The sequence below is a fragment of the Aplidium turbinatum genome, chromosome 9, assembly GCF_918807975.1.
Source record: "Aplidium turbinatum chromosome 9, kaAplTurb1.1, whole genome shotgun sequence".
NCBI lineage: Eukaryota > Metazoa > Chordata > Ascidiacea > Aplousobranchia > Polyclinidae > Aplidium > Aplidium turbinatum.
In genome coordinates this window covers 26,770,557-26,786,635 of record NC_137480.1, presented here as the reverse complement: position 1 = coordinate 26,786,635, position 16,079 = coordinate 26,770,557, and the positions used below count along the sequence as shown (strand labels likewise).

At 38.7% G+C, this 16,079-nt stretch overlaps 2 protein-coding genes across 2 annotated transcripts; both read left to right on the top strand.

Annotated features, from left to right (window-relative positions):
- The first annotated feature begins 834 nt into the window (after positions 1–834).
- LOC145777137 (large subunit GTPase 1 homolog) lies at positions 835–4,202 on the top strand. Its single transcript, XM_082588434.1, has 4 exons — positions 835–1,170; positions 1,411–1,577; positions 2,214–2,347; positions 2,624–4,202. The coding sequence occupies exons 1-4, from the start codon at positions 927–929 to the stop codon at positions 3,747–3,749; spliced, it is 1,671 nt and encodes a 556-aa protein (XP_082444560.1). The 5' UTR covers positions 835–926; the 3' UTR covers positions 3,750–4,202.
- Positions 4,203–8,207: 4,005 nt separating this feature from the next.
- On the top strand, positions 8,208–16,026 carry LOC145776991 (charged multivesicular body protein 4b-like). The gene is made up of 5 exons (XM_082588253.1): positions 8,208–8,444; positions 9,013–9,190; positions 12,475–12,589; positions 14,277–14,406; positions 15,013–16,026. The coding sequence occupies exons 1-5, from the start codon at positions 8,267–8,269 to the stop codon at positions 15,063–15,065; spliced, it is 654 nt and encodes a 217-aa protein (XP_082444379.1). The 5' UTR covers positions 8,208–8,266; the 3' UTR covers positions 15,066–16,026.
- The last annotated feature ends 53 nt before the right edge of the window (positions 16,027–16,079 follow it).

Sequence of the window (16,079 nt, the reverse complement as noted above, 5' to 3'; positions counted from 1 at the left end):
AGAGTATAAATTGTCGCAACTTTATATTTTGGATGTTTCAGTGTGAATTCTTAACCAAAATTAAACACTGTGTGGGTAAAGCGTAACCTACTTCTGTTTAGGCAATAATTAAAAAAGCAGAGACATGGAAGATTGTTTTTAATCATTACTTAACAACTTCATGGTGGCTAGAAGTAAGTCGGTATTTATAAAATCAATTTATTTTGGATAATAAAGCAAAATGAAATTTTTATAAACTTTCAAGACCAGACTTTTGTTTCGTTTCAAAATATTAGAATATGTATTTTTCAAAACTTTACATCAATTCAACCCTCAAAGAACCAGCTGCCAAATGCTTGAAATTTCGAGTGCTTTTCAAACAAAAAGTAATGTAAAGAAAGCTTTTAAACGCTCAGGTTTTCCGATGCCATGTTTCGGTTTTCCCTTTGCCCAGGAATTCAGAATGTCCCAAATAACAAAATTCTGTCTTCAACAACTTCAAAATTTTCTTGAATTAGGATAGACTTTCTAATCTGGCAACACTGCTATGTAGAAGAATTGGTCTACTTAACTGATCATAATTACGTTTTACTATTCGTTTATTAAAGCTGCAGGCAGTACTTCCGTAACTAAAAAGTACATATCAACATCAGACTATACATAGATGCACAGTGTTGCAGGCCATTCAGAAAAATGCTTCAAACAACCAGGAAATAGACAACAAAAATGAAAACTGCTTATTTAGTGAGGAATGTTGACAATAGCTGTAACGTGCAGAAATCTACGAAAGCACGTTATTGTGCTGTGTATATTTGTATTCAAATTTTTACCTATCTTTTCCAAATTATAGTATTTTGCAAATCTTATCCAAGTCATAGTAGTGGTTGGAGTTTTGCATTGTAACATAACGTTGCAAAGTGTAAAAGGTTTAAAGATTGATTTTGGTCATGCCACGAAAATCCAACCAAGCTCCTGGTTTGGGAAGAATGTTGATCAAAGATCGGTTTGGGAGAAAGAAAGTGATCTCACATATGCACGCGTCGGAACTATCTGCTGAACATGAAGACTTGAACTTAAAGTCGGTAACTGAGTTGACTTCATTGGATGACTTTCTAGCAACTGCAGAAATGGCTGGAACTGAATTTTCTGCTCAAAAAATGAATATTCGCTTTGTGGATTCTGATAAACATGGTCAGTATTTCTATTTCATATAACATTTAAGTTTTGCAAAGGTGATAATTTCTTTCAGAATATTAACATTTATTTTAACATTTGTAAGTGTAGACAGTGGCACACCGTTTCAACTTTACAGCCTAATCAGTGCAGTAGGTACACTGGTGGGTAATATCATATATCTTCGGTAATATCTATAAAATAGCTGATAATGAGAAAGTTTTTGTTTGAATTTAATGAACCACGTTTTCTTTGAAGGTGTTCTAAGTGCTGCTGAAAAGAAAGAACAAGAGAAAGCATATGAGGAATTCCAACATCTTCTCGGCATTCCACGACGACCTGAGTGGAATGAATCAATGACCAAAGAAGAACTGGATTTGAAAGAGCGGAATGCCTTTTTAGCATGGCGAAGGCAACTGGCAACGGTACATGAAAATTCGATATTAAATTATCTTTTGAACCTATATGAAATCATGTTCCTAAATTCGCCAAAACCGTTTCTGCATTCTACTACTTGTAATTCATCTGGTTCATTACCGTACATTATTAAAGGCTGAGATTTTTTATGTTTTAAACCTTACTATGTGACCGTCCAGATTCTTAACAAACGATTGCCAACAGTTTGATGTTTACAATCTTCATGCAATGAAAAGAAGCATATAGATTGTTCCAAATATATGTAAACCGTGGCCTACGAAAATAGTAGTAGGCCACGATGCAAACATATTTAGATGACGTTTCCTTGATCTGGCAACACCTATCCGTTTGGTTGAAGCAACGTATTGCTCATTTGAACATTAAGCACAATGCTATGTGAGGTTTACTGAACTGTAGGCACTGAAGTAGATTTTTCTAAAAGCTTCACTTCGTATTCAACGCATTATGATCCCGTGATGAAGTTTACGGTCAACTTAGAGACCTGTCTGTGACGTCATTACTTATTTTTCCGTGTAAAAGCTGCGTTAGCTTTTACTGTTTTATTCTTACTTTTTCTAGCTATTTGTAGCATTTCGTTGTATTCTTAACTGTTCATTAACCTTCATCCATAATTATCGAACCAGGTGCAAGAGAATAAAAACCTTCTTCTGACTCCGTATGAAAAGAACCTCGACTTCTGGAGACAGCTGTGGCGCGTCATCGAACGAAGTGACGTCATCGTACAGATCGTTGATGCGCGAACTCCATTGTTGTTCAGGTGAGGCACAATCTTCAGGCAAACTCGCGTTTTGAATAACCTTATTATGTAAGTTGGAAAGAAATTGTTTTACTTCAAGTCGAAACGTCGTTGTGTGATTAAAGATTCAGAAGCTCTCGAAACTATGAACAATGTTATTTTCATAAACATAAATCAGAACATAATCGTCTCAGTAATTGTCATCTAACAAACAACTTTTGCGCCGTTTGTGCAATCGTATTGCTCATGCGATCCTCCTTTTGTAACGTCACCTGGTGACCATGTATTCGTTTGTAGATGCGAAGACTTGGAGACATACGTGAAGCAAGTGAGCGCCTCCAAGCAGAACATGATCCTGGTCAACAAGGCCGATCTTCTCTCGGCCAAGCAGAGACAATCCTGGAAGAAATACTTTGATGACCATGACGTCACCGCCGTCTTCTGGTCTGCTGTGCTCGAGAACGAAAAACTTGAGTTGGAAAACAAGAAAAAACGCGTCACCCATGACGTCGACGACCACGTCAGCGACAATGATGACGAAAGCAAGGACGAGGATGACGATTCTGACAATGATTTGTTATTGAGTAGACTCCAGTTGATTGATTATTTGAAAGGTTTGGTCGATAAAGATTCGAAAGTGATTGGCATGGTTGGCTACCCGAACGTGGGTAAGAGTTCATCCGTCAACACCCTCCTGGGGATAAAGAAGGTCGCTGTTTCCGCTACACCGGGGCGCACTAAGCACTTCCAGACCCTCCACGTCGACAGCGAGCTTTGTCTCTGCGATTGTCCTGGCCTGGTGTTCCCAAGTTTCGTTTCGAGTAAATCTGAAATGGTTCTCAGTGGGATTCTCCCTATCGACCAGATGCGCGACCATGTTGGGCCAGTCAACCTCCTGTCCACCCGCGTCCCCCGGGCTGTTATTGAAGGGACTTATGGAATAAATATCCCTCGACCTAAAGAAGGGGAGGACCCGAATCGACCCCCCACTTCTGTCGAGATACTCAGCGCGCATGCTCTTTCCCGTGGCTTCATGACGTCACATGGACAGCCGGACAATTCTCGTTCCGCTCGAATAATTTTGAAAGATTACGTCAACGGAAAGTTACTCTACAGTGTTCCCCCACCTGGTTTTAATGAATCTGAGTACAAGAGTTGGAGTTTATCCAAAGTGGAGATCGTTCTTGCCACGATGGCCGGCTCGATGGCGATATCGGAAGACTTGCGCCCTCTAGCAGCCAGAATTGAGCGTGTCAACAAAAAGGACAAAGTTGAGGTCCATGACGTGGAGAAGGAATTTTTCCGGCCTCAGACCATCCGGACCTTCACCAATAGCAAAGAGGTAAAACAAACTTTGGGTGAGAAAAAACGACGAAATAAGAAAAGAGAGAAGACTCGCCGCGTCCGCACGGTGGTGTATTAAGGCGCTCGTCTCAGCCATTGCGCTCTCATTAATCGGTCGAACCCGGAAGTGAATCTATGGCGACCATCAGCTCCCCACCATTGTGATGGTTGCCATGGTGAACTCGCTTACATTCCGCTAGATGGTGAACAGTGTGTGGGCATTATGACCGACTCGAAGACTATTTTGCCGCGAGTTGTCGCTTGTTTGTTTGCTACAGCGGAATCGTCGCATAGATGCCAGCAACTTCTTAGCGAGCCATGTGATTAGTTTCATTCAGTTGAAATCCACTCGTCACACACGGGACGTGCGTATTCTGCCAAATGCCAATAACAAACAAGAAAGGATGATTTGTTCCCGATGTTTATTTCTCACTGAGGTCGCCAAGATTTTCAATAGAGGTTATTGTGGTTCAAGTATTTTCGAGTTTCAAAAGTGACGATCGCCTTGAAATGTCAATAAAATTATCGCAATCTTCAATAAAGTGTCATGACGGACGCAGGAAATTTTCAAGAGAGTTCTTATTGTTTCACCAGATGTCTTCCTGTTAGGCAGTGACGAAGCTACAAAGAAAATTGTTGGCGGGGCAAACGCCATCCAGGAATTCTAATGGTTTTAAAATGTTGCAATAATATTAAAATATGATTTTTTTGGAGAGTGATTGCTCCTCCCCGTGGCTACGTCCCTGCTTCGTTTTGTTAAATTTTGAATTGGATGACGGAGGTTGGCTGATGAACGACAAAGATTTCGATCTCGATTTACCGAACAAGAATAAGTGCAGGTGCTTGTTAACTGTTTCAAGTGTAACAGCAACGGATCAATCGTAGGTCATAACAAAAGTCAAACAAACGCCATGCCTTTGATCTGCTCCGTTTACGAGAACCCCGCCAACCCTGAATGCAAAGTGACAGCTTTATTAATTAAGCTTTGGCACTGGCTGAGTGAGTAGCTTGAACCAGATTAATTTTGAATAAGAATGCCGCAGCTTACTGATGGCACAATTTAAATGGGCGCATTGGGAATAACAAACGGCTTGTGGAATTGGCTGACAGCATGAAGTGCAGAATTTCTGTTGTCCAAGAAATGGTGTTTGTCTACAGTTTATAGGCTATAGCCTACTGTGTGTTCTTAAGTTGAGTAAACGGCTGTCTTGACGTATAAAACAAAAGACTAAGTACTGTATATTTGGCAGCATTGTTATAAAACAGATGATTGATTGATCAATAAAATCGTGTGTATTTTGGCAAATTTTTGTCTCACAAAAATACTTTGTTCTTGTACGGTTGTTTTTTCAACTGGACATTCTTAAAGGTTAGTTGATTTTGAATCTTCATCCTCGGACTGACAAAGCCTCTGATGGATAATGGGTTAATCTTGGCAGTTTCACATACTTGTAGAATGTAGAAGCTGTGAACCACTGACGCAAAACTGGGTCCCGAGATTGGTTAAGTAAAGTTTTCGATAGTTGTCTGTAAATTACTCCATCCACTAAACGCTGCTGAATGGAGAGCATTCCTGACACGCTCAAGCGTACATCTCGAGAGTCAAAGCAGCGTCGTTTGATCTTGATGCTTCTTCGTGTACAGAGCCGCGCGCTTAACCACTAAACTTTGAGAGCAGACTTCGTTGTAGTTATCACCGCTTGTCCTTCTATTTTCTTTGATTTCTCGGCGATTTTTTTCGTCAAATTGTTGAAAAATCGCAAATATACCTCCACAACAAAGTCCGTTATTTTTACATTGATTCAACTTCTGCATACGTTGAGTCAATGTAAAAATGACAAATCTTGTTGTCTAGGACAGTATGGTTAAAAATAGAACAGCAAAGAATAGTCATGGGTGTCATATGATTTCATGTAACTTAAGTTCCTTTCAGCAATCAGCATGTGACATCAGCTGGGGAATCACCATCTGGATGAATGACAGAAAAAGAAAAACGGTGGATATTTTCACATTGTTTCGATAAAAATATAAACACAATTTTGAAACATGCAGAAAATTTTCAGTACTAAATGCATTGATTACCTACGTCTACGTGTTAATTTAGAAGAGAAAAAATGTTGAGCATCCCACAGTAGATTTGATTTAGCTTCATAAAAAACTAAAAGCAAACGAAAGAAAATAAGCGTAGGAGGGCAGGGAGTGACGTTGTGGTTTGTTTATCCCCAGTCACTGTGATTCACACTCAGCTGTTCAGCTTAATAAGGTCTTCTGGTTGAGTGAGTGGTTGACTGAAAATGTCTTTATTTGAGGAAATCTTGCTTCATACATCATGAAAAAGAATCTGATCAAAATGTGGGTATAATGAAAGTATAAGAGAATTTGCAAGATGTAGCCTACTGTAGTGTAGATAGGCTACCAAAAGAATTGTTAAGAAATGAAAGTTTTTGATTATTATACAATTAAGAATTCTAGATGTCAAAAATTTCATACTTCAAAGTGCCGAAACTTTAAAAAAGAATCAGTTTTAACGATTTTCCAGTGAATACTACACTACCATAATAATCATATTATTACTATAGCACTAAAATCGGTGGAGCAAATTTTCACTGGATTAGATCCCCGCCACACTTTCATTTAGCACACGGTAGTGGTATTATCAATGGTCTTTAAATTTGTGAAATTAATAAGCAATATTTCATAGAGGCGCATTCGCCATCAAATTATGCATAACAACGTTGATATACCGGTACCTTGAATATTCTCTGGTCACATATTCTGCTAGTGCAAGCTTTGACATAAGTTGTAAAGCTAACATTAACTAGACATTAGACAAGACGTTTGTCAGTAAGCAGTTATCTTTATGAACTACTGTAGGCCTACTCTGCTTGTAAAAATTGCTTTCTTATGTGCTTTGAAAATAAAAGAGATGGAGTAATCATTTTTTGTGTGAATTTCTAAATGTTTCTGGGTATTGCTTAAGATAGCATAAAACAGATATCTGACCAACACCATCCTCTCTATACCGTCAGTTCGTACCGTCAGTTCGTACCTTGAAAAGATCGAGAAAAAAATTTAAAAAAAGCCGAAATCGCTGATTGCAGTTTCCACAAACATTTTAAAATTTTCCGCAAAGAAACAAAAACTCTTAGAATCACTACCAGAAATTTTAAAATGTTTTCAGAAACTCCGATCAACCCTAATCCTTTTAAAATATTTGCGGAAACTCCGATCAATCCTAACCCTAAACCCTATCCCTTTTAAAATGTTTGCGGAAACTGCAATCAGAGACTTCGGCAAACTCCTAGGATCATTACCGGAAATTTTAAAATGTTTGCGGAAACTGTGGAAAAAGGGAAACTGCGATTAGCAACTTCGGCTTTGTGTTATTTTTTTCTCACAATCTTTTCAGTTTGTTTGTTTGCGGAAACACCCTAATCCTAGTCCTTTTAAAATGTTTGCAAAAACTACGATCAGTGACTTCGGTAAACTCTTAGAATTATTACCGGAAATTTTAAAATGTTTGCGGAAAAACGAAAACTGAGATCAGCGATGTTCTATTTTTTCTCTACATCTTTTCAGTTTGTTTGTTTGCGGATACCGATACCTAACTGATATTCCGATACCCTAACTAACCCTAACCCTTTTAAAATGTTTGCGGAAACTGCGGAAAAACAGAAACTGCAATCAGCGATGTTCTATTTTTTCTCTCTCGATTTTTTCAGTTTGTATGTTTGCTCATACCGATACCTAGCCGATACTCCGAAACCCTAACCCTTTTAAAATGTTTGCGGAAACTGCAATCAGCGATTTCGGCTTTTAATTTTTTCTCTCGATCTTTTCAAGGTACGAACTGATGGTACGAATTGTTCATGGTACGAATTAGGTTGCACCCGACTTAAGTCACACAAGAGATTTGTCAAAGTTAGCTCATTGGAACACACAAACAGGGCAATTGCACGATTAGAGCAATGTTCATCCAAGTTTGATTTCACACAGCATTCTGCTTTCAAGTCCTTCTAAAACCCTCCAACAAGCTCCCTTCCTTGAGAGTGGTGTTGCTTGAATAGGGCCGTTGCAGAGTCTGGAGAAATAAAAGTATATTTTTTTCGATAGAAGATGACTCCAGACCCAATGCATGACTGTGGTTTAGACAATCAGACGATGAAACACATCCTCACCAACTGCCCCCTTAGACCTTCCTATGATGACAATAACCAAAAAAACATCAAATACAATGCTCTTAACTGGCCTCGACACTGGCATGACAAGCTGTAAATACTGTGTACAAGTTTTGAGGTCAAAATTTAAAAACAAGTCAGCATGCTATGACATGAAAAATACTCGGCTAGTTAAAAACATCAACTATTTGCGATTATAGTTGAATTGTTGGTTTAGGTGACGTTAATTTTTTCGAGCTCTCATTCTTGTTGTTTGAATTAGATTTTTTATCTGCAGTGTTTATGTTTTTACAATTTTATTTGATTGCTTCAGTCTGCATGGTCACATTGCTTCTTTTGTCTTCTATGGAGCACACAGATTAAATTTGGTTTTAAGATAGTATATTCTAATTTTATAAAAGCACAAAATATATATAGTATGTCTGGCTTTATGAAATTGTTTGGAGCTAATAAATCAAAGCCTACGTCGGCACAAGATGCAATTCAAAAGTTGCGAGAAACTACGGAAATGTTGCAGAAGAAATCTGAATTTTTGGAAACAAAAATTGAAAATGAATTAAAAGTTGCCAAGCAGCATGGAACAAAAAATAAACGATGTACGTGGAGTTGCATTGTGATATACCGTACTGAAACTTAGCTAATATAAAGAGCTTACACTTTTCAATCATGCTTCAAAAATAATTTTAGTTTTCTTTTTATTAGAGTTGATTGTAAAAATGTATCGTATATATATCAATTTTAAGTTGGTTCATTTGAAAACATTCTTGGCAGAAACAATATACCTTATGAAGAATTGTTGAATAAGTAAAAGACTGTCATTCTCTTTTATAATATAAAATATTTTTAGTTAAAATAATGTATGGTAACCTTTCTTGGCAATGTATATAAATGGTAAATGAATTATCCCAACTTAGATGGGGTAATGTTGGATTTGTAGCTATTAAATTTCCACTAACTTTTGGCTCAGTTTCTTTATGCCACTGTCCCGCTTGCTTATAACGTCTACTATAAAGTGTTTGTTCGAAATGCATTCTGCATAAAATAGTTTATTCCTTGAATAGTATTCTTGAGCCCAACTTTGGTCTTTGTGATTGGTTGTTAACTTTTCATTTTTAACACACTCATTATCGCTGTTTGAACTTGCAAAAATATTTATTCTTGCAGTGGCAATAAGTGCTTTGAAGAGGAAGAAGCGATATGAGAAACAACTTCAAAACATCGATGGAACATTGTCCACAGTGGAATTTCAGTTGGAGTCCTTACAGAATGCTCACTCTAACAAACAAGTCCTAGACACTATGAAAACGGGAGCACAAGCATTGAAGAAAGCTCATGGGAACCTGTAAGTTTTTACAACATAAATCATTTTTCTACTGCCACTTAGGATTGCTCAAAAAGTTACTACAGACGAAATCGGTTAATAGTATACTGCTTAAACGTATCAATCGTTTATTTGAATCAAAACCTGAAATCCCAAACCAAATCCAATCTAATGTTAAGTAAAAACATCGGTTAAGCGTATACCGCTTAAAAGAATAAGTCGGATAAAAGTATCAGGATTTGCTTCTCGTTTGCATACTTCATTCATTTAATCGTATAATTGTACCCATAAGCGAAAATACAATGTCTCTTTTTTGCTTCGTTTAATTGTCTGCAATGTTCAAAGGCGACATGAAACAAAGGTGAGAGAGACGCATGCGATCAAAACACAGACAAGTGTATGTAATCCCAGGCCATCATCTGATGTGCTAGACATCGCACTGCAAACAACCAACTTTAGCACAGCTGGGCTTCGTTAAAACAAAAGAGCAGACAAAAGGAATAATCACACTTCCCAATAAAGTGTGAAACAAACATTGAGTCAATGTTTAAAACACAACATTTTGGAAAAACGCAGTTAGCATTGTAATGATAAATCTAAACAACTTTTGAAAAATCATTTAGCAAATCCGCTTTGTGAAGTCAACATGTCAAGCAAATCTGTAAAACGAAAAGATCTGTCTTTAGCTGAAAAAGTAATTGTAATCAAAGAGTTGGAGAAGATAACTCCGCAAAGAGTTGTTGCAGCAAAATTTGATGTGTCACAGGCGCAAATTTCACGGATATGGAAGGAAAAAGCTCTTGAACAACCATCGTAACAACATCAATCCCTCGAGGAAACGTTGCAGAAACAGTTCACAAAAATATGTGGAAGAGGTCTTGTTGCGTTGGTTCAAACAGGCCAAAACGAGAGGGCTTTCAATCAATGGTCCAATGCTTCAACAAAAAGCAAAAGACTTGGCCCAGTCAATGGGCATCACTTTTGACCCATCAATGAGTTGGGTTCAGCGATGGCGAGAACGCCAGGGCATTGTTTTCAAAAGACAGCATGGCGAAAAACAAGATCACGACTATGTAGCAGCCGAACACTGGGTGTCAAAGGTATGGCCTGACATACACTCCAAGTACGCAGCTTGCGATATTTACAACTGTGACGAAACAGGACTGTACTTCCGAGCGTTGCCCGAAGGAACAATGTGTTTTAAAACAGAAAAGCCATTTGGAACTAAAAAATCAAAGCAGCGTTTAACTGTCCTACTGACGGCGAATCTGGATGGTTCTGATAAAAGAAAGCCGTTGGTGATCGGAAAATCGGCAAAACCCTGATGCTTTAGGGGCATGAGTGTATTGCCAGTAAGCTACAAGGCTAACAAGAATGCATGGATGACGGCAACTATTTTTCAAGAATAAATAAACGAATTCGAAAAAAAGATGGAAAAAGAAAGAAGAAAAGTTTGTTTGCTGCTGGATAATTGTTCTGCACACAACATCGACAAAACTCACCTTAAGCAAGTGGAAGTTGTGTTTCTTCCAGCTAACACAACTTCTTCTGTCCAGCCTTTAGACCAAGGTATCATCAAGAATTTCAAACATCATTATCGATGGAGTATGTTGCAAAAACTTCTGGTCACCATCGATGCTGATGAAAACGCTACAGCCACCAACGTAGCACGTGCAAGTAGTGTTCTAGACGCTATAAATTTTATGTGCGCCGCATGGCAGGACGTCACTGCACAGACAATACAAAATTGTTTTTTCCGCGGATTAACTAATGGGACATTGCCGTTGGATCTACTCTGAACTCTCAAAAACAATTCAAGAAACAGTCCCTAACTAATTTAGCACTGCAAATCTTTGAAAGAACAGTAGCTTTGCTAAATATACTAATCAGATTAAAAGTACGGTATGTTGATTTGCAACACTGTTCTGCGTGACTTAAATTGTTCTGTGCAACATTGTTCTGCGCGGCCCGGGTGGTGCCCAACATAATACTAAAAGTGTATAGCCTACTGTATAATATAGTATATTAGTATAATGACCATCACAAGTTATATCTCATTGTTTTCACCCTTGGCAGTAGAATCGGATTGAGGAAGGCAAGCATTGAATCATAAAAACTTTGTGATTAGCTCACCTCACTCTTTGATGTGGTTCACATCAAACCAATTGTTAATTTTCTTCGAATAAAAAATTGATGCGAGACCGCGTTATCGTTCAAAGTTTTGTATTCGGCCCGCCAGTAAAAAGGCTGCAAGCCTATTCTGGATTTTTCAAAAACTTAATTAAACAAAAGTTTTTGTTTTTTCTTCAAAATACCTCAGCAGAGGTACCAAAAAAAATATTATTTTTGGAGGTTGAAGCTTATAAACATGAAAGCTCCAGTTGCCCAGTGGCCTACTAATTAAAACCTTTTATTGAAAACTCGCTGTTCTTAGTATTGTTATTTATCACAGGGGTACATTTAACTTGAAATTGCCCTATAGTTTGTTGTGTCTCTTGATTCATGCGGAATGGCTCTTTTCGAAGAATCTGGTTCGGAGACAGCCTTTGACCAATTTGGTGATTTCTTGAAAATCCAGCTCGACGGCTTCTGTTTATTTAGAGAATTTGTAGGGATCATATAAGTAGGCGTTTTTGTGTTTACCTTCCCATACCCATGCAAACGAAACGGTTACGGTTTCAGTGAGGTAGATGTAAATTAGCTGATATATTGCTAACTCGGCTACAGTGATCGATCATGCTAGTAACGTTGAGGGGAGGGAACGCAACCACCAAACACGGTTTGACAACTTTTTTTCTGCTGAGACTGTTTTGCTGAGCTTTACCTCTATTATAAGCTAATTTCTTTGAATAAACAGACGCCGCAGTAGGATATTAAACATCTCCAAAAAAAATTCTGTCTCCGAATTGAGATATCCTTGTCAAAGTCAGATTTTCTGGTTTCACGTTGCAGCTTCACCAGGCAGCACCAGCGTCATCAGCACTTTATCATCGCACTCGTGTAACATTTAAAGCAAGGTTGTGTACGACGTTAAGCGTCAAAGGTTTCCATGACAGTGATTGAGTAAATTGCATGGTTGATCTAGTCGGTACATGACCAACTTGATTCCAAGTTCAGGCCATCGGGATCACTCTGTCCTACTCATTTTGACTTGAGATGTGCTGCAGCAAAATTACAAAATAAACAAACAGCAAAATTTTCAACACCAGAATGAAATAAAAACCTGAATTGTGAAGTATGGTCGTGAGCAGTAAATACGATCGAGCTGCATTGAAGTAACTTTGTTCATCAACTTGATCTTTCAGGTCACCGGACGATGTTGCCGACCTCATGGACGAAATCACAGAACAACAGGAAGTTTCTGATGAGATTACCAACGCATTGGCTACTGGCATTGGCAACAATGAGGATATAGATGAGGTACCTTGCTGAATGCTGATGGGTGATGTACCCTGGGTTAGCAATGCATCCTGTTGATCCCTATCTTTGCTCACATAACAACAAATCGCAATAGTCTAGATTGGAGTTTAATAAAGCAATTCCAACTCAACGATCGTCTAAAATTACATGCTACCTCATAAGTCAATTGGTTTTGAATTCGGCAAATCCGCCAGCTTAAGCCTTGAACGATGAACTTGTGTGTTGTAACAGTTTGTAAACTTTGCTATGATAAAAATGTTAGAAACAAAAATTGTATTTACAAGTTGGCTTAAATAAATCAGCATTGAATATAAAGGACTCAGCAACCTCTTACATAGTTCGTCAACAAATAAAGAAAACTAACTTTCCCGACATCACTTTTCAAGAGACTGAAAAAGATCTTGTATAAATGGCAGGATCTTGAGAGGTTGCAGATTATTGTATTTTTTCTTGTTGACTTAAATAATTCAGCGAGTATTTGTTGTTGATGCTTCTCTTGTCTCATGGGTCTATCCAACAAATGTTTGCACGTCGTACACCCCTATTTTCTTATCAACCACCTTATCCGAAGCCATGCAAATCAACTCTATAATTTCTTTGATAAACCTTAAAGTTCAAAGAACCCCCTCATACAACGTTGCAGTGGTTCTCAACCTTTTTGTCTTGGCGGATCCCAAGGGCAACAAAATTTATTGTATATCGCGTCTCTTAACAGAAACAAATACTGCATAAGTATCGAGTTGACATGCTTGGAACTTGGAAGAATTTTCTAGACTCGAGACGCACTTATGACGATTAATGACATTGACGAAATTATGTTATATGAGTTATAATTATGTTGGCACACAGAATCAAAAATCAGTAATCTATATTCTGGTTTAATGTTTTTCTATAAATTTTATCGAACCTTAATAGACTTTATGCCTTTCAAAGAGTTTTTCATTTTTGTCATCAGTCATGGCAACACTGTGTTTGTATCTCTAAATTAAGCATTGATCAACAATTTGCTGTCTTGAATCCAGTTGCACATTTATATTTATCACAATAAAAAGGTTTATCTCTTTTACATAATTTTATTTTTTAGTTGGTTAGATGCATCAGGACATCGTGATGCACAGTTTGAGAATCACTACAAATAAAACACAAGCGATTTTGAAATGACGTCATCTGTCAATCATGTTGCAAGTTTGTAAATTTTTACGGGCCTCTTGTTGAGAATCGCTGTTGTGGAGGAAACCCGACTTCTTTGTTACGATGCAGAAAAATTGTTTTCCAACCCTCGTCCCTCCACTAGCAACTTGTACAGTTGTAACTTGTCCACTTTCATTGTTTACCGGTCATGGTAAACACAACTTTTTTTTAAATAATGTTGTGCCTTGGGACGTCACGGCCCACCAGTAACGAGGTTCCGATGGTATTTTTGGATCCGGGCCTGGAATGGTTCTAGAACCCGTAACCATTCCAAGGGGTCCGGGAATGTAACGAAATCAATTTGTAGTCGTTATACAATAATACATGGTTCGTTTTTTAGAAAGTGTCTGAATTTGAGGCCCGAGTCTCCTTGGTACCGTACCGGGTGCAAATTATTTTTTTCAACGTCCTTGAGCCCCATTGCAGTGACCTTGTTGCTTGAACCTTCAAGACGGATGCGTTTCTTTTCTTCATGTACGAATATTTTTGTTTTCAGGATGACCTGATGGCGGAGCTGGAGGAGTTAGAGCAGGAGGATCTGGATGAAAGCATCCTTACCATACCGACCGTGGATCAACTTCCCGATGTACCGACTACTGCTCTTCCTGCAGCCAAACCCTCAAAAGGTGAGTTAGTTTTTGCATGGTGGATACGCTTTCCTAAACATCTGACATGCTGCAAACGGCTCTCCCCGGCGGAATGAAGAGAGATTACAGAGCCATGCGTTGATGAGACGCGATCCCTGATGTGGTGAATACACCGATCAGTTCTCATCACAACGTATGCTTTGTCTTTCAGCGACATTTTAGGCAATATGGCACTTTATATAAACCCTCCATCAGAATTGTATTACACAGCGCTTATAAGGTTTTGAACAAGCCTGAGATGATAATCATCTTAGACAATAGACAAGCGCATTGCAAGACTTCCTAGACTCAAAATTTTACCGGATAAAATGTTGTTGCGGTGGCTTTTGAAATGTAGATTGCCGTCAGACCTTCACCTGCCCCTTTGACCTACAGTTGAACCCAATTGATGATGCAACAAGCGTCATCATGCGATCACCATGAGGGAGGAAATTGTGGGACAATTATTGAACCCGGTTTCTAAGAATCAGCTCATTTTTATTTCAATTATTGTCTTACTGATAATTCTTGTCGCACCATGAGATCTTGAGTCGCGCTGTTTGATGGAGATTAACTTCATGTCTTATCATTCATTGTTCCCTGCAGCGAAACAACAAGAAGATGATGAGCTGGCGGAACTGCAGATGTGGGCTTCGTAACATCCTCCGTGTCCGGACGCAAAGAGCACCAAGAACAATGATTGATGGACACTATGGATTTTGTTTTGCATCAGTGGTTCCAGACCTCTGCACGTTTGCACACTCCCTCCAATGGTGGGATCTTTTAAGTGGCCCTGAGTGAGAGTTTTGTTATTAAATAAAACGTCCGATTACCTTTAAACTTCCACCGATATCCGGCTCGAGGTTAGAACAATGGTTTGAAATATTCCGCTTACGGCGAAGTGTCTTTGCCCGCCCTTTTATCGCCGGTAATTTTCTAACCATATCATGCGAATGGCTCCTCCTAAGTGGTGCAACTTCTCAAACTGCTTCTTTAATTAGAGGATGTCCATGAAATCGACATCACTACTCCACGTATTGTCAGAACGCTGATGCCTCGTGGATTCAATATTCTTATTATATAAACCTATTATGGCATCATCACGCGTTTGTTTTCTATTGTTACTTGACCAAATGACCATAATATGACGTCTTTGGTGTGTATTTGCTAAGAACTGTTCGTTGTTGTCCTTGCCTTTCTAGTGTGACGTATACAGCACGCACATTGTTCGATCGTCACATCAAGAATGGTACATAATGCGGTGACTCTACCTACCCCCCCCCCCCCCCCCCCCGATGACCAGTGCGTGTTGTCGAGATGTTCAGAGCGCTTAGATCTTTCTTCACCTAATTTGAATCATACAAGGAGGCGACAATACTTGCATCTCGCCCACTTTTGTGTTGCTTTTTCTTGTTTGTACTCGTCGATTTATCTCCCATTGCTCTATAAATATTCCTTCACAATCATGTAGCCTACGGGTACCTTATTTATGCAGATATTCAAAGGCGCGCATGAGTTGCGAACAATTACATATCGATTCACTCAATCGTGTGTGTTTCATCATGCAATCAATTTTGCACAGGATCATGGAGAACGATGCGAGCGGTGGTCGGCCAACCATTAAACGTGCTGACGTCACCGTTCTGATTGACTGTGTCTTTGTACTCGGGTTA